The following is a 25,423-nucleotide window of genomic DNA, read 5'->3' as shown; positions in this document are numbered from 1 at the left end:
GTTTAACACGGTGGCCCGAAAGTTGTGCCTTGCGGAAGTCTTAGAGGTACCTGAATCAAAGCGTACGATTTGAAACGGTTTAAAACGCGTCGGATAGGTTATCTGGTTAGGTAATAAAACGTACTACCCCATAGGTCTTAAGGCTTCGTCAATTAAAACGCGCTAAAGCGTTAGCGTGACGTAGCGCTATAGCGCCGAATTGTGTTGGTAGAATGTGGATAGTTGCATGCTGCTGGAACGCCGCGACAGTGTTGCATACAGTGCATACTGCTAGCGCCAGCGCTGTATTTGAATGAAACTGTCCACATTCTACCAACATTATTCGGCGCTATAGAGTGACGTCCGGCTAAAGCTAGTGCGCTAGGTACGCGTTCTATTTGGCCAAACCTTTGTCGATCAGCGGATTTTTGGGGATCAATAATTATCACGTATTCGATGATCAGTGTTTAGGCATCCCAATAATTGGCTGGCATAAGATGTGTTTCGTTGGGTACCATCAAGAGAGGTGACTAGTCTCTGGCCTTCCACTCGACACAGCTCCTCGGGTCACCCTGTATAGCGGCTTAGAGGTTAGAACACGCGTTAGATACACATTAACAGAAAACTAACCACAATATTTGTCTTAGAATGTTTAGTACCCCACGGTGGTCGTGTACCTTTTCGATAATATCAATAAATGGAGACGTTAGCGTATGTTTCAACTATACTATAAATTACCTGTCCCACTGCTAGGCAACTATCTAGATTTTCTCCGGTCACATTTATAAAAAAATCAACACTACTTTTTTAAGCAGTTTTTATCTGTTGTTGCCCAGCTATGAGACAGTGTAAGCGAATGAGTAAAACTATTAATAATATATTTAGATAGATTCTGTAATAATTATTCTAATAGCTAAATAATTAAAAGTAGATATAGACACGATCGTTATCGTCGTCTAGTTAACAATATAATAAATTCATGACGTTTTACATTTAAAACTTTATTCAATGAAGTGCAAAAGGTCATGCGACCAATGTTACACTCAACGCTGTATTGTTAGCTAAGCGATGTTTTGTCAAATACTTCTTTGTGCTAGTAGACAGGCTGTTCTGATCTAATATTATTACTGCTTGTTAACCGAATGCGAAAGCAATATGTGAGCAATCGAGAGGAGCAGATTTATTTTACCGTGAGGTTCATGAAGTTTGACGAACTAGCACTCATTGCTATGGTGCCGAAGAAAACCTAATTAATGAGCTCACTAGTTGGCGCCACTCACTCCTGTAACTCACGAGTGACAGGATCTTACTCTACAGTGGCGCCACGCTAGTACATACAAAAATGCATCGGCATCAGCGCTCACCAGTTTACACCGCGCTGACGTACTTTACAGTGCTGCCAACTGGTGAGCGCATATTATGTTTTTTCACGTAACCAGAAGGCGTGTCGCGATGTGACAAAAGCTTCTGAACAGCCTGTCTGGCTACTTAAGCTTCAACCACACCAACGCGTGCAGATCGCCATCGCCGGCGCGATCATAGGCCCAATGACAGATCGCGAGGACAGTCGTGGGTCGCGCGACTTGTCATTGGCCTTTGATCACGCCCAGCGATGGTGATCACGCGTTGGTGTGGTTGAAGCTTTATTCTGTTATTTCACCGTGTCGCGATGTGACAGCCTGTCTAGCTACTTAGAAGTATTTTTGTGTTTCCTTAGTATATGGTTGAGCCATGCCAGTATCTAACTTATCCCCTCCACAGGTTCGTACGTGCCGCTGTCCGAAGGCGGCGAGATGTATGGCCGCGGCGGCGCGGGCGGCGGCGCTGCGCAGCCTCCGCTGTCCGCCGCGCTGTCCTCCGCAGCGCTGTCCAAGTCGTCGTCCGCCGACTACTCCACGTACCAGCAGTACCCGCCCGCTTACCAGCAGGACCAGGTACACCACCAGCCACACCCGCCACACTCGCACACGCCACACAACGAGTACTGAATGTAACGGGAGAACGCTGAGAGGGTTGATAATGTGATCGTCACCTTTTATTGTTGGAGCAGAACGAAATATGTAAAACGAACTTTGTAGACGTGCAGCCTAAAACAAGCACAGTCATCGTCAAATAGTACGTGACACCCAAAGTAGCCAAAAAGTCACTACACATCCTTATTCCAATAAAATTGCAACAAAGATGACTGTGTAGTGAACTTTTTAGCTACTTTCGCGCACACAAAATTTAGCGTGGATTAGAATTTTGTCAGTGCGCGCCGCATAAGTATATTGGCGCGCTCACATTCAAAACGCGCTCGGTGAGTTTCTATGAAGATAACCTACTCATTTGTATTTACTCTGCTGCGACAGTCAGCTTCAAATAGTTCGTGGCACCTAAAGTAGCCAAAAATATTGCAACATGTCTTTGTTACAATTGGAATAAGGTTGTGTAGTGACTTTTTGGCTACTTTGGGTGTCACGTACTATTTGACGATGATTGTGCTTACGTGACGACTATTTACTATTTGAATAACATTGTGCGTATTTCGGAATGAAGTTCAAAACTAGATTAAGTTCTCAGCATAGATTGCAGCTATTGGTTGATTGGATTTCAATATTGAGATCAATCAAAGGATAGAAATCTGACTGAGATTGAATTGAGTTGAGCATTGTTTTGTAATGCGGACCTTGGTCTATGGTCGTGTCAAACAAAATGGCAGCAAGTGACGCATCAATTTCTTTGAGTCACAATATTATCAACTTTTAATTCGCTCCAATAATTTTATCACATTGTTTACACTCTCGGCTGTTTCCGAATCACACTTACAGTTACGCCGTCTTATGACGTCAGATAAATCTGTAACGTGCAGACTACTATCTATAAACTCGTTATGGAAATATCCATATTCAACACTTATTTCAAAGTTAAATGCTGTCATTTCAATTCAAGTTCTAATGTGTTTTTTATCTTACGTCATTTGGTGATGCGGTACACTCTAAATTCCAAAGGAACACTCATCTCGATCTATAATGAACCTAACAAGATTAGAAGATGCGTGTTTCTCTTACCGTTTGCTTATCTAATGAATTAAGCAAATAAACGTTATTTTTAATGTTAATTTTAAGAAACTAATAAATAATACGCCACACATGCAGAGAAGTAGAGGGACATACGATCAGAGATGATAAACGTGCGGTTTAGTTCTTGTGTAATCCACATTAGTTTCATTCACTAGAAGTATTTAGCTATAGAAAAGTCCTGTCGACAAGTAGACGGCTTTTGTTCTGTAGCGCAATAGGATTTATTATCTCTGACGTAGTAGTGACACGTCACCATGAACATGCCATTGAAGGAAACACGCGTGCTGGAACTATTTGTAAAACAATAACCATTATTTATGAATAGTTCCACATGTTCAGCATCGTGATAATAATATGCATCGATTTGTGGTTTGAAGGTTATTGCTGGAAGTGTATCTGAAACTACCTAATAATCTAAAATATACTTTTATATCAAGGCAGAATCAGGACACTTTAGGTAATGGTGAATGTGCTTGTAAGCTTGACTGGTTAGCTCTTTACAGTTCTTATTAGCGCATTGACTAAACCGACTAAGATATAAAGAGCGCATCGATAAAAATCGATATTGAACATTAAAGAAAGACTTGTTTATCGATACGCGCTTACAAAGCTATCTGGAATAAACATGGTGTGGGTAAAGGTTAATGCTAGACCTTACAGTTTTACAATCATCTTAGTAATGCAAGTGGAATGTTTTTACTGGCACAGTGAATACATCTACAGCGTTCGTTGGAGATGTGTTCACTGTCTGGATTGAGAGTTATCATGCTTTTTTATTATTTTATATTTTTATATCATTTGGGTCACAGTATCGTGTTTCAATTTTCTAATCATTCCGTATTAACCTCATTTTTCATTAGAATCCGTAGTAAATCATGGCACGTGAAGTGTTAATTATCTTTCATTAATCATTCGTATTATTTGTTCCAATTAAAAAAATATGAATTCAGTTTTTGAACATGCTTGCATTAAATCACGATTTTTCAAAACATTGACGTTCTTGTTTGAATCTCCAACTAAAATCCATTTCAAGAATGCGCATGTAACTTTCACACAGTGTTAAAATAACTAATTAGTCTATTTGGAATATTTGAGACACGATCTGTGTTAGCGGGTCGCGGTGCGAGTACATAACAGTTAACACTGGCAGTAACGGAGCCTGCTGACGCTACTGACGTAAGGTCAGCAAGATCACATTGTGATGGACATTGTTACATGGAAAGCGCTCATTTTCATTCTGCACCGCTTTCCATTACACAATTGGCATCGATCGCAAACAGTCAACAACCTATTTCTTGGATTATGCTCGAGAATAATTAAATTTTATCACTTTCAATAAACACAAACAAAAACTAATAAACACGATAAGTCCAAGAGATAGTTGTTTTTTACAATGCATAGTAATGCTATAGAAACATTTATGCATCTTAAAGTACAGCCAAGTTGATTACTGTTATAATGTATTATTTGCTCAATCCTCGGGGCTTGCATCCTATCCCTAAATCCCGTTTCTGCTCAGCTTTTTATTTTGTTTTCCCCTGCATCCCTATCCTTGTTTGCCGTGGTTTATGTACGATCGCATGAATGGAGTGCCCTTTCAACGTGAGCGAACGATCGAATGGTATTTCCGAATGAACTCAGTGGCTCCACCTTTCCTCTGTTCGATTTGGTTGTACTTTGGTGATTGTTTGCGATTCACGAGTGAATGGTGCGAATATAATACCGACCATTGGTGATCGAGTGAAATTCAGCGAAAACATTCCATTGAATGCAAACAGTACATACCGAATGCGGCTGAAATGCAGCATGAGTTGATAGAAGTTAGTTTGCCTCCCTGCATCCGTGTGCCGTGTTCCGATATGCTTGTTATTTGGTGTCCGACGACGCGTCCACTTCTCTGCATGTTTTCAGTGGCGAGATTCGATGTGCGATGTCTTTTTGATTTTGAGAGCTATGCTGCGGTTCATATGACGCGGCGCTCCACGAATCAAGCCGCGCCGAGATAGTTGACAGTCGCTCCGCACTATCCATAGTGAAAAATCAAGAAGATTAGTGTTGTTATCAAGTTTCGCTGAAGGTCTCTCATCACCGCCCCTCCCTTCCCGCCCATCCCGGCTGACTCTTCATCCGCCCTCGGGGATATTCACACGCTTTGGTCCATTTTCACGCGCTGCGCTACTTACATAAATCTGCTAAGATCGGACTTGTGGCGAGTGGGACTTTATGTCGTGTAATTCTTCTTTTCCAGTTGGTCGATCAGGGCCCACAAGAGTGGCTCCTCCAGAAAGACAATTAGACATAAGGGCGGGTTCGGATGAGGGAATGTCGCGAAACACTGGCAATTTCTCACTATGGACGGTTCGATTATGCGACGATAACACGCGCGCCCATCAAAAAGCCATCGCATCGCACTAGATATAAGCTTACCTTAGTTCCATTCGATATCCATATCGCCTAACTGTAGCCGTGCGAGATGACTCAAGCTCTTGTCTCATCTCAACACTTGTAAATTGGCATTTAAAGTACAAATTAGTAAAATTTGGATTTTCTCATATTGTTACAGGTTCATTAATAGTTAATTTAATCGATAAAATTAATATTAAGAGCTGTACTTTAAGTGTTCCACAATCAGAGTATATCGAGCATTCTGTTAAATGTAACCGCAGGTCGTTTTTGACTGTTCGAAATAAGTTAACGAAACAATCATGGGGGCATCATGTAATGCGGCCTCTCGACAGCGATATCGCTCTTTATTTGACTTGATGAAATAAAAATCGTGTAAATTGCATTGTCTGGCCTCATTTCGATCCTCCATGAGCTTTCGCGTGCCTAGGGCTCCTCGTACGGCGGGTCGCGCTACGCCGGCGAGTACCACGCGCCCGCGTCGCAGCCGCCAGGTGTGCACCACCCGCACCACGCGCCCAAACACTTCGCCGGCGAGTTTAGCAAGGAGTGGCCGGCCGCGTAACCGCCGCTCGTCCGCCGCTCCCTCACTCACACACCACGCACCAAGCGCTGACCGAGAACGTATACGAATGCCGATTTCTATTCAATGACCGATAAAAATCGCATCCACGATCTCTTCAGCCGTTGATTCGTATCCCGCGAGCATAATATACGGTCTCCGCAGCGACATCCGCGCGACACACCCGGTTTACACGATCACTTTACGCGAGCGAACGCAATCGCTGTCGATAGCGACTGAGTTTACACAATGCAACCTAATTTAATTTAGAAACGACTGCGTTTACGCATTTTTGAAACCTATTTAGGCGTAAGTCACCGGTGACTGCATTGACACAAACCCACACGCGTAATTAAGGAGTTAATTTTAATAATTAAAATTATATAAAAAGTAATAGTGTAACGATGACAATCAGGCTATTTAGATATTTTGTAACACGTAGCTCGTCGAATAATTTTTGTAAGGTTTCTATCGTCTAGAACTCGCGAACTTGCGTTTATTTTTGATCGAACGAATGACGCCTTTAACTTTGACATTTGACTAAAGAAGGTTCTTGATATTATCCACTTGGCCCGTTTTCGCGACCGCTCCTCGCTGAGACGTCGAGTCGTGTACACGAGTACACGTTTTTATATTAACTTTGCTTTTATTCTATTTGGATGTGGGCTTGAATGGTTTATTTTATTTGGATATCTTTTCTTTCGAGAGTTTTAAAAATGATTTCTTTTAATGGTATATTGATGATGGCGCGAGGGCGACGGCAGTCGCGCGTTTGACAGACTCCATAATGAGCCCCGCTTAGGGAAAATGACCTAAATAAACATAATTAAGTGAATAACTTGTATAAATATTTGGTATATATATGGGTATGTATGTTTAATATTAGAATTTTGGTTATTTACCACAACCCTAGGATTTAGGAAAATGGTAGGGATGTAATGAAATAATTATGTGTTAATATTTAACAAAACATAGTATGACTGAACGTATTATAATATTATAATTTTTTCCCGTTATTTCGGAAGGGAACAATCTGTATAAATATATTCGTAATTTTAATTTGTTTTCTAATATGCATTTTAGTTTTTTATCGCAATTTTAAGTTTATAGTATGGAATTTATACTTTTAATGAATTAAATTAACCTGCCAAATTGTTAAAACGAGCAAAGGATAATGTATGTTAAGTAAATGAAGCTCAAGCATTTAGGATATAGTTGGGTGTCGCTCCGCTCCCCTCCCGGGCCCTTGTATATATACTTACTTGTGTGTAAAGCATAATTTTAATCAATTCTCTCGTCACATAGTCTTAAAGTTTTAATTTATGTGATCGCCAAATATTTTTAAAACTGTATAGAGCTTCGGAAGGCCGCCGCGGCCGTTAGTGGTATCATGCACACAGTGAGTTTAATTTAAAATAACATTATAGATTAAATTAATCTTCGTCCTTGCAGTATCGATCTGTATATACCGGGCGTTTGACTGATTAAAAATTAATGATATTGCTAAGAGACGATCTCAGGCCGCCTGCAGGCCTCGTTGTATATCGTAGACTACGGTACTGATAGCGCCGCCCCCGGCGCTCCTTTAAGTTTAGTGCGGCAATCCAGCGCCGCGTCGATAAGATTTGTTATAAATGTTTTAATAAATAGATGAATTGTTGATTACATTGAATGCATAATTTGATTAGAATAGGGTTATTTAAGATCGCTCCATAAGTAAAGTATAATTTATCTACGAGAAATAATGTGAGGTAAGCAAATTTATAAGTGACGGGCCCGTCGAGGGGAGCGGGGTCTCAAATTAACGATAAAATAGTTAAAACGCCTTTACATTGTGATGTTCATAGTTAACGCGCATATTGGTACATTTCTTATAGCTCTATTTAATACACTCGACTGAGACACATTCAGTAAGTAGGAAATCGAACTCGTACCTTATAACAGTAATGAAATAATGTAAACTAATGTCGTTGGTGCCTATCTGCCCACTAGGTTACGTGTAGCCGCGCGCTTCGTTTACTGTTCCTATGTTAGTTAGGTTAGTTCTGTGTTCATTCCCCGCTCACTAACTCACTCCCGCGTCTCGCCTCGTTCGAGCAACGCCCCTACGGTGTTCCTTTGCTATATCAACCCCCAACCCCCCCATCATTTCGGTTAATTATTGTTTACTGTAGATGTAATATACAACCACCGATAATACGATAAAATTGTTCACATCTGTTTTAATATTAGGAAAAGATGCCTTAAACAGTTAAGGGAATATATAGATGATTTATATTATGTTATTTTCAGTGATATTGATAGCACTAAGGTGATAGATAAAGGACTCGCGTCCCACACAAAATTGGAACAATACAATAATACACTATTGATAATTAGTTTGTAATGTACCGTTCGTGGCAATTTTCTAATTAACATAAAGAGTATAATTTATTTAAATAAAAATATAATATGTATTAGAAATTTTAGATTTACTCAACCTTAAACTTAGTGCAAATTATTGTGAATCAATTGAGATATATGGGTTTTTAATTATGATATAGGAAGAGCATAAAATATTGGATGAATTTATTAATTAAAATAGTTAGACAAATACAAAATACGCTAAGAGTCGCCGAGGCTTGGTCTGTCAAACGCGCCCGCGCCGGCCCGCGCCGTGCATTGTGCCCTCACTAGTAGCACTAAGGCGTATACTGTATCTTAATCATAATGTCTATGAATAATATTTTAATCATGGCTTACTGTAGTACTGTTGTGTAGTTAACCTTTCGACTCTTGTTTGTATTACTTTATATTATAGTGTACGCGGTTTTTATATGTGTATGTTTATTCAGTAGTATATAAACTGTGTAAAATGTATTTTGGTATAGCCGCACACCGCGCCGGACCGCCGGCCGCGGATCATTAATAACTTATTATCGTAATTGACTAATTATATCCAACACCCCTAGTGTTAAAGTTAGATTAGCAATAAATATTTGTTTAAGTTCACCCACTACTCGACTTAATAAAATTAAATATTTTGCATTTAAAGTGTCGGCCGCCGACAGTCGATGTTACTGTAGTTTTTCTAAAGTTACTTTTAAAATCAATGCAGGTATTATTAATATAAAACCTCATATTTATATTAGAATTAAATATAAATGTAATTATTGACACAGATTTATCATAAATTGCACGGGCTTTACAATTAATTATAACATTAATTATATTAAAAACTTAGGGCAAGTTGTTATTTATTTCTGTTTTAATTAAAAAATGATGTTGATTATTTTTTAAACTATATTTTTTATAGTGAATTAAAGTACATAATTCTCGATTGATTAGAATACAAAATTGTTAGGTGAACTATCGACTGATGTACAATATTTAAAGTAATGGTTACTTACGACAGTATATAAGTTTACTTTACGCCCGCTACGGGATATATTATACACGCATGTATTAATTTCCTAAAATGTAATTAATTGGAAGCGGCTCTCGTGTTGGCAGCGTGTGGGCCGACGTCCTGTAAGACTACCCTCGTATCGCGGCTGGCACTAGAGTGCTCCGCTAGAGTAAGTTACTTTATGTTCGTATATAAAAAGGAAAATTATGATAGTACGCGACCTCCTTGTTGTTTCTTTTTACGATCATTAATGATAATTAGTTAATTACGGTTTTAATGATTAATTTTAACTGAAGCACTAAAGTAAGGAACGCTTGTACGCGATAAACTTATTAATGTAACAAAAGTGCTAAAAACACTTGTAGAAATACTTATTCATATTAGGTTTGGTAAAATAAAATTAGCATAGATATAAACGTAGTGTTACTTACTGTAATGAAAAAATTTAAATCCGTTTAAATCGTAGTAATTCCTATTATTAAGCTTCTTCTATCTTTGATAAGTAATATGATAAAATTATAAATATATTATAATATTATAAATATATAATATCTACTATAAGGTCATCATTATTAAACGTAGATAATTAAAAGAAATCAAAAAATTCAAAATAATACTGGCATTTTTAATTTGCCTCTACACCCTAATCCCAAAAGAACGAACATGATCCCTATTTGTTTTTTATTATTAATCATAATTTTTGTTTTTATATTCTGGCACATAAAGAAAACTACACAGAACTGGCATTTTGGAGTCTAATAGTCTTACATCACTAAAAAAATTCTGAAAAATTTAACATTTCCGTTATTGATGCCGTTTCAATTAATTATGTTCCATCATTTATCACACCACACTTTATATTGGCACACAACTAACACTTCAATCTTTCAAAGCCATATAAAATATGTATGTATACTAACAAATACTAATTTATTTATACTTGATACAGGATCAGTGCAATCCTTTGGTATATCTAGCCATCTAACACTTCTTTTTACTTTTTCTAAAAGACCACTCATCAAATTCATAAATTGTTATTTTGAGTTTTGATTTTGTCAGGTTTACAATACTAAAGGATTGTAGATTAGTAGAGCGTTGTATAAATGTTCAAATGCTGTGTCTTGCACGTCTGCTAAGCTCGAAGACAAAATTGACAGTTGTAATATTACTTCAGCGAGGCTAATTTCTAAAACGATCAAATTTTTGGACCATTTCGTCTTTCTCATTTATAGCGAGATATTGGTATGGGCGACAGGGACAGCTAGATCCGAAAATACAATGACTGCTTTAGAGATACTAGCCACGCTCTACGTAAATTACACCAACTGTTAACTTTTCTTCGAAATCAAAAGGTGGGCTTTTTCGGAATTTGTATCGCCTTCAAACGACATATAAAATAATCCGACAAGAAATTGCTATCAGAAGGAATCTAATAGATGGCGTCTCTGTCGAGATTGTAAAGATACCGTTTCAATGCCCAAAGATATTAAATCTCTTTCTTACTGTAATTTATTGATGCTTCTGTGCTTGCGGATAAGTGTTACTATATTTGATTGCATGATGCATTTCAAGTATTGTGGTATCGTATTGCAAAAAGCTCTTGTATTTTTGCAACCTTACGTTCGTAAAGTAGTTTCTTCGCTCATTTATAGAGCTGTATAATTTGGGCCGTAGTGGATGAGTGCCAAGTGATATTTTTCTAGCCCTTTCAAATGACTGACGACAAGACAAGCGGTTGAACAGTTATCTTCGTACGTCGACATACACGAATCGATTACGCCGTTCTTAAGGAATAGGACGAATCGTGATTCGAGATCTCATGGTCAGATGATTTTTGGGAACATAAAATCAATAACAAACAGATATCGTGGAAATTTTAACGGTTTCTGTTCATAGACCACTCCTAGGCTGCTTAACCGGTTTCGTGTATGTCATTGATTAGGGAATTCTAGCTTCAAGCTGTTCAATGCATGTTGCTGAGATCCACTGCAGACTACATACGATTGGAGAAAAATCCCGATAGTGCTGTATTATTCTTATATGATCATAAGAAAACTAAAAGTAGAACATATTAAATCACAGTGGATCTCAACATCAAGCTATGATGGACTGATTCAAGCTACGTGTGGCTTTCTGACTCTTGACTCNCATCTAACACTTCTTTTTACTTTTTCTGAAAGACCACTCATCAAATTCATAAATTGTTATTTTTAGTTTTGATTTTGTCAGGTTTACAAATACTAAAGGATTGTAGATTAGTAGAGCGTTGTATGAATGTTCAAATGCTGTGTCTTGCACGTCTGCTTAGCTCGAAGACAAAATTGACAGTTGTAATATTACTTCAGCGAGGCTAATTTCTAAAACGATCAAATTTTTGGACCATTTCGTCTTTCTCATTTATAGCGAGATATTGGTTTGGGCGACAGGGAAAGCTAGATCTGAAAATACTATGAAAGCTTCAGAGATAGCCACGCGTTACGTTAATTACACCAACTGTTAACTTTTCTTCGAAGTCAAAAGCTGGGCTTTTTCGGAATTTGTGTCGCCTTAACAAACCACTTATAAAATTATCCGACAAGAAGTTGCTATTAGAAGGAATCTAAATATTAAGATGGCGTCTCAAGATACTGTTTCAATGCCCAAAGATATTTAAATCTCTTACTGTAATTTCTTGATGCTTCTGTGCTTGCGGATAAGTGTTACTATATTTGATTGCATGATGCATTTCAAGTATTGTGGTATCGTATTGCAAAAAGCTCTTGTATTTTTGCAACCTTACGTTCGTAAAGTAGTTTCTTCGCTCATTTATAGAGCTGTATAATTTGGGCCGTAGTGGATGAATGCCAAGTGTCATTTTTCTAGCCCTTTCAAATGACTGACGACAAGCGTTTGAACAGTTATCTTCGTTCGTCGACATACACGAATCGATTACGCCGTTCTTAACGAATAGGACAAATCGTGATTCAATCAAATCAATAACCAACAGATACGTGGAAATTTTCACGGTTTCTGTTCATATACTTCACTCCTAGCTGCTTAACCGGTTTCGTGTATGTCATTGATTAGGGAATTCTAGCTTGAAGCTGTTTCTCAATGCATGTTGCTGAATCCACTGCAGACTACATACGATTGGAGAAAAATCCCGAGTGCTGTATTATTCTTATATGGTGATCAGAAAACTAAAAGTAGAACATGTAAAATCTCAGTGGATCTCAACATGCTATGATTGACTGATTCAAGCTGTGTGGCTTTCTGACTCTTGACTCTGCAATAGAGGGTGATGGTGTGGCCAGTGCCGCAGGCAGTCCTAAGTTCGTGAGCGTCCCGCAAATGAGCGAGGCCATCGGGACACCTCCACAGGTCTTGACGTCACAGATATCATCACTCATTGACGGGGCCTGGCTGAAAGTGGTATTAGCTTAAGCCTGGTCTGAGCACGTAGAATTTTGTCCAATGACCCCAAGCTACCCATCCTTATCGCTCGCATGTAATTATGTTGCTGTAACGCTCGCACACTCACTGCGGGCGCCCGTCGCGTCGCACAGTCGCGACAGCAATATTTACGCGCGAGCGATAAGGATGGGTAGCTTGGGGTCATTGGACAAAATTCTACGTGCTCACAGACCAGACTAGCATAAGATCACAATCTCTCAAAAAGTCAAATATGCATAAAGTCAACCCTATGCATGTTTGACTTTTTGAAAGTTTGAGCTTATGCTAGTAATTCGTATTTACGGATTTATCAACAATTACCTTCTCTGAGGATGCACTTCTAGATCTGGCCTATCCGTGTTTCAAACACACTGAATTCTGTTTTACAAGGAGCTTGATTTCTGTATCTTACCTGAATTCAGCCAGACCAAGTTATTGTAAAGCCTTTATTTAGTAACATCATTCATATAACTATGGGGAACACATTTGGTCAGTATATTAGATGGAAATACATAGCATTACAATAAGCCTTGGTAAACAAAAACTTGATAAAATCCAATTCCTNCAATTCCTCGCTGTCGAATCTCTAACACAGTTCTTGTGGGTCGTTCTTGACTAAGTAGCCCTTTAGTAGTTCAAAAAGATGAAAAGCTACCTACCACATTCATGTAGTTTAACGGGACTATTCCCACCTCTCGTTCCCACCACTGCAACTCCTGTGTAGCCAGGATCTACAGCTTGACCGCCACAAAAACCCAACCAATGAAGGTCAAGTTTGTCCCGGGGGAAAGTTAAACTGTCATTGGACCCGCAACGAAATTAATCAGAAGAACATAGGAGGAGTTCGAAATTTAACAACAAAACATTCATGTAGTTTAACAATTTAACACACAAATCAATATGAGAAATTCTTAGAATGTCACGTTCATATTCTTACAACAGTATTTCTAGGCGCAATCGTTACGACTATTACAATCACTATCAGCAGTCGTTTATAGATAAAAGTATTCTTAGAACCTGACACATTTTCGCGTATCCTAAGTAGTAACCAGTGCTTTTTTCCTCGGACCTTAGCATCATCATAGCATCATCAATACTTAAAAAGCTGTAGTATAGCTAAAAAGCTCCAAATCATGATTCTAAACGTGAGGATCTCTCATTCAGGTCCAGATGATGTACTGCGGAGGCATGGTGTCGCCACAGCCTTCGTTCTGTAACGTTTCCGACATATCTGCCTCGGCCTCAGGTTTCCGAATAATACTTGCATAAAAGTAGAATAGGTACACATTCACATATTATTAAATACTTAGAACCCAAAATAAAATAGACATTATTTAGGTCATTCATTAAGATTTTATTCTCCATGTCATCGTAGTAAGTATCCTTTCGTTAGGTCTTCGGCAGTGATAAATCGATAATAACATAAGTATCTAACTGAAATAAGTAGTCGTATGGTAAAGTAGAGTTGTGGGAGTGAGGTAACCATAAAATAGTAGATCATACGTAACTAGTTTTCATTCAAAGCCGTAATACACAATAGTTAAAATGTCAACTCTTTATACATAAAAAAATAACAGATATTATGACACTGCTTAGCCATGGATTGCGTTGTCAATTGTTTTTGCTGTGATTAAAAAGAAGATAGATTTTTTGCAAGAGTGTCATAAGATTGTTNTTGTTTTCTTTTTTTTTATGAATAAAGAGGTTGAATCAACACGTATGATCTACAAAGTAGGAAAGTAGACTGCCTATGTTAAGCTCTGGTGACTGGATTGTGGTGCGTGGTGCGGTAAGTTTTATATTTTTATTCCCCTTAACTTTTTCTTCCTAACAATTTACTGGAGTTGCATGCCTCCTGTCTTTCTGCTTTTGAAAACGTTGCTTCATTTAGCGGCTACAAGTTTATATTTATTAATTGTGCGATTTTGGGTGCAGGGGATGATTATGAGTACACAGGCGGATCTGGAGATGGATATCAACGGTCATCAAAGCGGAGCTACCATGGTGCGACATCTGGCGGCGCTGCCTCGGCATCATCGTACCATCCCTATCGACGTTAACGAGTGACCGCACCCCCCGCTCCCCTCAAGCAACCACCAACCAGAGGTTAGGTATCGTGACGTTACACTTCCAAAAACCTTCCTACATACATAATTAGCTGTAATAAAACTAAACATTAGGAACCATCACAAGCCCTAGCCTGTACTTTAGATTTAACCTTTTGATACCTTCCTCTGTTATTTCTTGAATACTTGGAAGCGGACGGCCTCCTCGCCAGGAGATTTCATTTCCTTTCGCTGACGTCCTGGTGGAACCGTCGCGCGTATCTCGAGCTGTAGGTATACTGTAAAATATTATATTATCTTTTTTCTATGCAATCACTGAGTTTGTAAATGGTTTTTAATGGAACTGATTCATAAGAAACGTCCCGTTCATGTCTAAAAGGCAACTTGGTTGATTCGATTTTAATAATTATAGTTATTTACTTTACATTTGGCATGAAAGTGAATGTTATACTCGTCCAAATATTAATTGCATATCAAATGAACTTATTTAATTATTTTAAACTAGCTCAGTCAGTACGACGAGATGGCTGAGCGTTTTTGTTTTGGTCCAAACTAAGTGGGGCGTTTTCTTATGTGTCTATTTCCCTTTAATTTACTTAGGTTAGTAGAGTAGTTTTTCTTTTGGACATATTTGTGTAGTGTGGATTTTGATTCCGGACCAGTATGCGTTTAGAAGCTAAAAATTGCCAGTTGTAATCGTTTCGTTTGTACTGGAATGTTCTGATGCCTCCTTTATTGTAAATAATTACCAAAACACATATGAGCCAAGCACTAATCTTTAGATGCCCATGTTTTATATTAATTTATACTTTATTATAGGTAACTATTTCATTCCAAAAGAGCCGTACTATTAATGTAGGTACATTTTCTTAATGATATTGAAAATAGTAAGGATTAGTTTGCAATAAGCACCATTTTTATCGATTTCTAAGAATATCTATCTATGTCCTATGTCCGGGCATCTAGAGACGTAACATTGAAACTTTCGTCATATTCATTATAGGGAAACAACTAAATTGACTTGTATTTATAATATGAATTAATATTTTTATAAGAACATTTCAAAGACAAATTTTTCAAGTTTGAACAATTTACAAACCTTATCTACCTAGCAATGTTTCTATGTAAGTTAATAATATTGTACTGAACTTTCGAATCATGTGAAAGTAATTTTTAAGATTATTAGATATGGTAAATTTCAATTTACTGATGTGTTGATTGCCTCGTGGACGCATTGGCGTGGGTATATTTAATTAATATGTGAATTTTAAAACAACGGTTTCGTTCAAATAGTTTCAAGTCTTCAGAGAAATTGCAATGTTAGCAATGTCCAATCTTTGACACTTGTATTTTTGTTTACTTTAATAAAAGTACCAATAATTTTAAGTTTTATTTAAATTCACTGATAAGACTGGCTAGTGATCCTTCCCCGAATAAGCTCAGGCTAGGTCAGAGGTGTCTCTGGTAGGTTCAAAATAATAATTAGAAACATTCCTTTATTTTTATAATAAACATTTTATTTTTGAATCATTTTGAATTACATTTTGTAGCACAATTAGATAGGCCTTGTAATATTTAAATAATGTACGATTAAAATTTAATGACATCGGGTAAGCACAATCGAAAATAGATCAGCGTAATGTAATAAATATGTAATTAAAATTAATGTTTATATTTATAACGATGTATAATATAAAATAGATTTTAAATGTACATTATAATGTTCTAATAATAAATCGATTAGTTTAAAACAGATGGACAGGTATTACATTAGGTCAGACATTTATAATTTACTAGATATATTACTATCTATCTTTAATATTAGGCTCTAAAATTAAGAGGTATTTAGCACACAGGAAATAATTTTATTAGTCATAATATTTCGTTATCTGGACCGTAGAAATAATGTGAGCCACACACATTGTCTAAGTTTGGCTTAGACTTTAATTTTAATAATAATTAATCATGTCCTTACAATAGAAATTAGTTTTACGGAAAATTCTTATGTAGAATCATCTAAATAAATTGTGTAAAGTTAATTTTCAGATTATTTCTTTAGCTAAGCTTAATTTACGCGTAACAGCTATTTGGACAGAAATCGCATTATGTACAAACACTTCGAAGTGCCTTTTCCTTAATTATAAAAGCGACTTTGGATGAGCAACATACACTTGAGTTAATTCGAATATTATTCAAAATGTGCCTCGAATAATGTACAAGTTTATAAAGATAATGTGATCTCATGAATCTAATTATTATAAAAAGGGGCAACGCGTAAGGCACTGGGACTAGGATAGGGAAGCAGGGTGGCGGGTATAAAAGGGAATTGACCAGTCACAAGGCCACAGGTGATAGGGGACAAACATTTTGTGCTGATGCAGGTCAAACAGCAATAAATAATTTAATAACTTGTGCAATTACCTATCTACTTAGTACTCTATATACTAAAAACGATAATCAGAACTAGCCTAAGGAAGAGTTGATAATTTTAGTGTAGTAAGTTGGATCTCTTCAGGTTCATTCAGGTACTTGTTTGAGAGACGTAGCGTTCAACTTTTCTTCAGGTAGGCAGCATAATATGGTATTTACAAAGTCTAAAAATGCTGTTTTCTGTGGATTCATGAGGAAGCGCGGGCTAAGCTTTAGCAGTATGTACAGTTGTCGAAAGGACTTTCCGGAAGTCCCAGGTTTACGAGTACTTAGGAAAGTTGTAGGTAAGCTTTGAAGACACGGAAGTGGTTAGGGTGTTCTTATTTACAAACAATGTCACAGGAGATCGGACTGGGTTTTAGGATTTTTTTTTAAATCTGACTCCCGGAGCTAGTGACATCTGAAAGTGAGAAACAAGTTTTGGTCGCTAGAACATCGGTAAACCCGTGGCTGATTGGGGTTAGGAAGAGAACCATCTAAAAAGTTAACGAGTTCAAGGGTAACGACATTTCCTAGCAAAGAAACATTTCCTAGAAAAGAATCATTTCCTAGTCTAACGTGACATCACACGAGACAAATGGAGTCTGGTTGGGGAGTGTATCCCACGCTGGCCAGGCAGGGATGGGCGACTCAAGGTAGAGGTAAGAGGGACACTCTTTGGGCTTAGGGAAGACATTTAGTGGTGACGCCACTACGCCACAACGGGGAAATCGGGATTATTATCTGAAAGTGAATCATCAGAAGTTATGGTAATTTCCGACTCATCCATGAAGGCAGCGCGGGGATGGGTCTTACTAGGGCGGGTTTTCCACTATTCCCCATTATTCTTTTGTTCACTATTCCCGTTAACGCCAATTGGAGCTTATAATGTTAAAAATAAAATCCTAATATAACGGGGAATAGGGGAATAAGCCACTAGGGCGTGTGGTGACGCCCCCAGTGAGCACGGGGAAATCGGACTTAGCAAGGATAATCATCTGAAAGTGAATTATCAGAACTTATGGTAATTTCCGAGTCATCCACGAAGGCAGGGCAGGGATGCGTCTCACTAGGGCGTGGTGTGAATCCCTTATCAAAACGTATGGTTAAAGTTATGGTAATTTCCGAGTCATCCACGAAGGCAGGGCAGGGATGGGTCCCACTAGGGCGTGGTGGGAATCCCTTATCAAAACTTATGGTTATTTCCGAGTCATCCACGAAGGTAGGGCAGGGATGCGTCTCACTAGGGCGTGGTGTGAATCCCTTATCAAAACATATGGATCAAGTTATGGTAATTTCCGAGTCATCCACGAAGGCAGGGCAGGGATGGGCCTCGCCAGGGCGGCGGTGAGGCCGCCAGCGGGCGCGGCTCAGGGCTCCGAGGAGGAGGCGCGACGTGCAGAGCAGTTGGCACATTCGCACGCGCGCGCCGGCGGCTCGTCCGTCGTGTGCGCGTGCGCGGCCCTGTAGCACAGCTCGCGGTAGCGCGCGCAGCCTGCAAAGGTTATGAGATATTTAACTTGATTGCAAGATAACTGGAGAATCTGTTTGCATAATTTTCTGAAACGATAAGTAGGTACTCTGCCGAGTTTAGGGTATACTGGGCTACACTGGCTTCTGAATTTGGATTGCAAGATAACTGGAGAATCTGAGGTGGAATTGTGTAAAGCAATCGTAATCATTTGACAGTTCATAACGTATGATAAAGTCAGTTAAACCGTTTGACAGAATAATCGTAACGTTATGAACTGTCAAATGATAACGATTACACAATTTCCCCTTATTACCCACCGCACTACCAAACCACACTACCAGTAGTGTCGTGGGGAATATTTTTTCCCTTCTGCACTACCAAGCCAGTAGTGTCGTGGGTAACATACATCTTCATTCCCATCGACACTACTCCATAACTAAATGTAAAATTTGTAAAATTTTGGATTGTTTTGTAATAAATTATGTTTCTATGCAACCTTAACCTCTGTGCAAATTTGCAGTTTGACGGAATTTACTGAAAATAAAATATTACCTAAAAGGGCTTCTTAACGACAATATACCCAAACACCTAACTTGACTATACGGTGCAATAACCAAATTGTAGAATCAGTTGACTCTACAAAGTTCTTAGGTATACACATAGATTATCAAACAAGATGGACGACACATATTAACGACCTGTGCACACGCATCAACAAGTTTGTATATGCATTATAGCCTGACCAGGAACATAAAAACCCTCGCCATGTTGCGGAAAACTAATGGTACTAATTTCTTTTAATGGCAACAGTAACTGAAAACTTCATTGACATGTCACCTTGCATGTCAGTCTACTGCTGTCAAAGTGTAAACAAACTTTATTTTAAATGTGCGCAATTGATTTTGTGAATTAAATTGCTAAAATCTTTTTATAGTCGTGAAAGAAAAGTGGTTCACAATGTGTTAAAATATTTGTCGAAGAGAAATACTAAGGATTCGGACAATATTTTCATTGAATAATTTTTCCGACAAGGGTGTCAAATTGACTGACATGTTTATCGTATAGTACCTACAGTCCACTATGAAAATTAGCTGTGGTTTGTTTCAACTACCTATTTTAAAGTTTTTTGTCACTTTCTAAGTGTTGAATTTTATGGAATTGGGAAAGAAGTACCGAGTTTGAAGCGTTCATGAGCAGACATTGCAGTTGAATATTCAAGTTCTGTATTTGATTATTGATGAATAATAAAATAAATCCTACTAGCTCGATTGATGTTTTCATTTAATTTATTTAAACCAGGTTACCTCTAATAATATTATTTCGTTAATTCATGAAAATATCAAATTAGCCCGTAATCCTGAATCCTGATACATAAAGTTAGCCTATTAATTTAACACAGGTACGACTGTACTCAGTGTTGCACTATCAAATGCAATTGACGCGCCTCTATGCCAGGGTTTTTATGTTCCTGGTCAGGCTATAAAAACACTATCCAGAATAGCAAATCTAGAAACGGTACTAACAGCTTACCACGGATATGTCTCATCTATTTTAAGATACGGAATTATTTTCTGGGGCAACTGCACTGATAAACTGCAAGTTTTTNACTCCGGGCGATCTATCTTTAAAATTTAATAGTTGCTTACACCCTACCATATGTAGGTTTTGAGACAACTTTTAGGGTGTCAATATACAAGTATTTACAGACTTACAGCTGGGTATCTCTAATTCCGAGATTCTTACCTAATTTAAGCTTAAATGACTGGACTATTTCTTCAGGTTAAGGCAGCATAATTAGGTCTTTACAAAGTCTACAAAAATGCTGTTTTCTGTGGATTCATGAGGAAGCGCGGGCTAAGCTTTAGCAGTATGTACAGTTGTCGAAAGGACTTCCCGGAAGTCCCAGGTTTACGAGTACTTAGGAAAGTTGTAGGTATGCTTTGAAGACACGGAAGTGGTTAGGGTTCTGTCCTGTTCTCATTTACAAACAATTTGTTATGGAGATCTGACTGGGTTTTAAGATTTTTTTTTAAAATCTGACTCCCGGAGCTAGTGACATCTGAAAGTGAGAAACAAGTTTTGGTCGCTAGAACCTCGGTAAATCCGCTGACGGGCGTGGCTGATTGGGGTTAGGAAGAGAACCATCTAAAAAGTTAACGAGTTCAAGGGTAACGACATTTCCTAGCAAAGAATCATCAGGTTACGTGACATCACACGAGACAAATGGAGAGTCTGGTTGGGGAGTGTATCCCACACTGGCCAGACGGATGGGCGACTCAGGGTAGCGGAAAGAGGGACACTCTTTGGGCTTAGGGAAGACATTTAGTGGTGACGCCACTAGCGGGGGCACGGGGAAATCGGGCTTATAATCTAAAAGTAAATCATCAGAACTTGTGGTTAAAGTTATGATTCCGAGTCATCCATGAAGGCAGCGCGGGGATGGGTCTTACTAGGGCGTGGTGACGCGGTCACGGGGTCACAGGAAAATCGGACTTATAGTCTTTTTCACCTAAGATGATCCGTATGACGTTTCGAGTTTGAAAGATTTAGAGATGTCACATAACTAAACCATAGCGATTTCTCTATCGATTTTTTTGGAAGAGTTAGTAAAACCTACTTTTAAAGAAATATTTTGTATAGGTGTTATTTAACAAAAAACATGTTTTTTTTTCAATTACAAATATTATTGTAACAATTTTTTTATTGATAATATTCAAACTTCATGGTTCGTGTTCAAAAAAACGATTCCTAAAAAGTACTGGTTCTGTTTCTTTAAATTAAAAACTATTAATTTATTTTCAATGCGTTTATTAAAGTCAATAATCGAAAAATATAGTTGATTTTTGTGATGTTTTTAATAACTAAGTATTCACTGCAATCGATTAATGAACCGCGAAAATAATCGATTTTATTGTACAAGAAATACCCAGCACTAAATCTATTCCGTTTCACACATTGCGTACATTAAATAAAAAATCTTTTTACATCGTATTTAATGAAAATATAATCAATAGACTCAGATTTTACTATATATTTCAAGACAAGTAGTTATTTTTTTTTATTATATTGCTAATAAAATACAAATATTTTTTCAAAAATATTCTGCATATGAGTATTTCTCAAAAAAAGTGTACGTAACGAAACGGTAGTAACGAAATAGTAAGGCCATAAGGCTTGTTATACATTGGCGAAATACATATTGTGAATGCTCTTTATTTATTCAATTCGAAATATTTGTAAGTATGCACCCAAATACGGGGTAATATTAAGGGGTTAGAAATAAAATAAGGGAGTAATCATTCATACTATTTTAATAAAATTATTTTTGTTCCATCATGTTTATCCATTTTGAGTCGTTCTCTGTAAGCTTTTTGCCTTTCGGCATTGGTTTTTGGCGGCATTCCTAAAAAAACAAAAGATGTAATCACATAAAAACGTAATCTAAATGATTTGATAATTTTTTGCTGGTGGCACTTCTGTAAAGCAGATAGTATCCAATCCTTTTGTTATTAACGCTCTATATTTTTTGAAATTAATTAAGTAGTGAATATTACTATGCTTAGTCAGGTAATAACAGTATACACTCAGCATTATGTTGTACTTTTTCGTAACGTAACGAAATTCGCAAAAAACGTAACGAAATATTAGACAAAATGAGATCAGAAACAAGTATTTTTTTGATAAAATTTGTTACAGCAAATATAAAAGCTTACTAAATGTTCGTACCACACGTATTACAAAAAATGGTTAAATGAAGACTTACAGCATGCATTGGTATCTCCTCGTCTCCGGCGCTGCGGGATGTGCAGCCCTTCCGCCCTTGCGTAACGAGGCTCAGGCACCCACGCTTGCTTCCGCAGCTTCGGCTTTTTGGATCGCCATCGGCGCCTTCGGCGCCTCGGCGACCAGCCTCAGCCGCTCCAGCTCACCCGGGCGCCTGAGCCTCGTTACAGCGGGCGAGGGCTGCCCTCCCTCCGCGCCTCCGGCTTTTAAATTACACTCTAGGGGTAGGGCAGACAAGACTACGTGGAGTCGGTTTTGCAGCGATTCGTTTCTGTCACGTTAGTTTTGTGGCACAAAATATTGCCTGTTTTGGACCATTTCAAATTAATTTAATGTTAAAATACGATTTAATACGAATATTGACATCATGATTTTCAATAATATGGATAAATACACTTATGAGTAATAAATTTATGAAAACAAATATTAGGATACATCACATTTATGAATATTATAGTTATTTATTCGAATGATTATGAGTTTCGATCATTAGTATAGAAAAATATATGAAAACAAATATTAGTAAAAACGAAGTGTATGATTAGTGATATTATGAATATCAATGATTATGATTTTAAATATGTAGGTCTTAAATTTTTTATGAAGAATGATCATTATGATATCAAATTGTATGAGAAATATTTTCGGACCTCCAATGATAGGAATTGAAAAGTTATGTAAGAAAATGCGCTACCGAAAAAGACTATAGTAAATTATCTGAAAGTGAATCATCAGAACTTATGGTAATTTCCGACTCATCCACGAAGGCAGGATGAAGGAAGGGATGGGCCTCGCCAGGGCGGCGGTGAGGCCGCCAGCGGGCGCGGCTCAGGGCTCCGAGGAGGAGGCGCGACGTGCAGAGCAGTTGACGCATTCGCACGCGCGCGCCGGCGGCTCGTCCGTCGTGTGCGCGTGCGCGGCCCGGTAGCACAGCTCGCGGTAGCGCGCGCAACCTAAGATTATGAGATATTTAACTTGATTGCAAGATAACTGGAGAATCTGTTTGCATAATTTTCTGAAACGATAAGTAGGTACTCTGCCGAGTTTAGGGTATACTGGGCTACACTACTTACTATAGGCTGGTACCGACGTGGAACTTGTCATCTGTCAACCGCTTTGCACGGGAGAGAACTCCACATAATAGAGAGAGATATTCCAACATTTTGAGAAATCCCCATTATGCTACTTACAAGTTCCAATCAATTTCGTTTCGGGTCCAAAGACAGTTTAACTTTGCACCGGGACAAACTTGACCTTCATTAGGTTGGAAGGATCTGTCCAGGGTAGATCCTGGCAAGTAGGTACCTACTCAGGATTTGCAGCGGTGGGACACGTAGTTAGCATATTGGTGGGCCCTACCTGTCGGCGGCAGGGCCAGCCGGGTGTCGGCCGCGAAGCCGCGCTGCGCCAGGCGGTCGAGGAGCGTGCTGGCCGACCATCACCTCTCGCTCACCGCCTCTTCCCCTGGAAACGTTCACCATATTTATTTTAGTTGGTTACCTAGGTTGACAGATTTACATTATCACAATTATTAAACTTTCCTCTAAATGTCAGTAAAGTTTCATCAAAATCCGTTCAGCAGATTTTGCATGAAAAAGTAAAACCATCCATCCTCACAATAAAAGCAGCCTGCTTAGATTACGAGATCGCATGTACTCATAATAACTGGTAAAAAACTGAAAGGATCTACTAAATTAAATGGTTACAGAATTGATGTGATTTCAAAAAACAATAGTTAAAAAAGCCTTCCATGAATACCTAATATTCCAATCCAATTTCGATTGACCATTCCAATTATTTTTCGCCGACGAAGCCCGCCCCCAATTAGTTATATTTTTGGATATATTTCTCTCTCCTCTACAATGACTAACAAATAAATCAGAGGCAGCAGAGCGAACAGAACATTAATACCATTAACTTTTTAGGCCAGTAGAATAAAACATAAAAATTGATTAAATCGGAAATAATTCCTACAAAAGATTTTTTTGCTTTAATGGCTTCATTGGTTGCCCATTAAGACTCTCCTAAGTTTTCGACTTCGACGGAGTTGTGCTTAAGTGGTGGGGGCCCCCGAAAGGGGCGTTTTTTCGGTTTTCCGGTTATACCGCGTAAAGGACTTACCCTATCGAAAAGTGGTCTTCATGACGGTTAAAGGGCACTTAATCCTGCATTGAATAAGACCAAATTCATATGTTTTGGACAAACCGTTCTCGCGCTAAAGTTCGGCAAAGTAGAAAATATACGTATAATTAATGACCCTCTCCACGTCCAATGGCTTGTTACCCACATGCTTCCAAGCCTTGTAAAGGGTCGCCTTAACCAGTGTAACCCTAACAAGGCTCACGAGTTTGATTCGCTTATCCTTGTTCGTCCCAGCCGTTCCTTAACTGCGGTTGCTGCACCTCTTCCTGGCACTCTCCTGAACGACTCTGTGTTACCTAATGTGGCTGCCCCTCTTCCTTGTACCCTCCTGTACGATTTCATTGCTTAGCCATATGCCTGGTCCAAGGTTCGACGCCACAAAATCAACTTCGTACGAGTGAAAATAGTTTAAATACTATTTCCCGTGCTTGCAACATTTTTCTTTACTGCTTCGCCTCTATTAGTCGTAGAGTGATTGTATATATCCTATAGCCTTCCTCAATGTATGAGCTATTCAACACAAAAATAATGATTTCAATCAAACTAGTGATTCTTAAGATTAGCGCGTTCAAACAAACAAACAAAAAACTCTTCAGCGTTTTAATATGAACTTGTTGTTGTTGATTTTTGGCGTCGAACCTTAGACCAGGCATACGGCTAGGCAACGTAGTCATGCAGGAGGATACAAGGAAGAGGGGCAGCCACAGTAGGTAACACAGAGTC

At 38.3% G+C, this 25,423-nt stretch overlaps 2 protein-coding genes across 8 annotated transcripts in view; one reads left to right on the top strand and one right to left on the bottom strand.

Moving 5' to 3' along the window:
- Window positions 1–16,278, top strand: part of Hrb27C (Heterogeneous nuclear ribonucleoprotein at 27C) — a 50,391-nt gene extending 34,113 nt beyond the window's left edge. For 3 of the 7 annotated variants that reach the window (XM_028314244.1, XM_028314242.1, XM_028314243.1), the window contains 3 exons: window positions 1,741–1,913; window positions 5,875–5,938; window positions 14,762–16,278. In XM_028314244.1, coding sequence (XP_028170045.1) covers window positions 1,741–1,913; window positions 5,875–5,938; window positions 14,762–14,886 — 362 coding nt within the window. In that variant the 3' untranslated portion in view covers window positions 14,887–16,278. Of the gene's footprint in view, window positions 1–1,740; window positions 1,914–5,289; window positions 9,799–12,668; window positions 12,755–13,990; window positions 14,073–14,761 lie in introns of those variants that run through there. The other 4 variants (XM_028314248.1, XM_028314246.1, XM_028314245.1 and 1 more) reach the window with 4 other exon arrangements.
- A 7,021-nt stretch (window positions 16,279–23,299) lies between these two features.
- Window positions 23,300–25,423, bottom strand: part of LOC114359754 (ankyrin repeat and KH domain-containing protein 1) — a 124,332-nt gene continuing 122,208 nt past the window's right edge. The window contains exons 19-20 of the mRNA XM_028314252.1: window positions 23,918–24,022; window positions 23,300–23,511 (exon numbers count right to left, since the gene is read on the bottom strand). Coding sequence (XP_028170053.1) covers window positions 23,997–24,022 — 26 coding nt within the window. The 3' untranslated portion in view covers window positions 23,300–23,511; window positions 23,918–23,996. The remainder of the gene's footprint in view (window positions 23,512–23,917; window positions 24,023–25,423) is intronic.

Source organism: Ostrinia furnacalis, unplaced genomic scaffold (assembly GCF_004193835.3).
Source record: "Ostrinia furnacalis isolate ACB-3 unplaced genomic scaffold, ASM419383v2 OfSCF4655, whole genome shotgun sequence".
Classification (NCBI taxonomy): domain Eukaryota; kingdom Metazoa; phylum Arthropoda; class Insecta; order Lepidoptera; family Crambidae; genus Ostrinia; species Ostrinia furnacalis.
The sequence above is the reverse complement of the archived record's forward strand: the minus strand, read 5'-3'. Positions and strand labels throughout refer to the sequence as shown.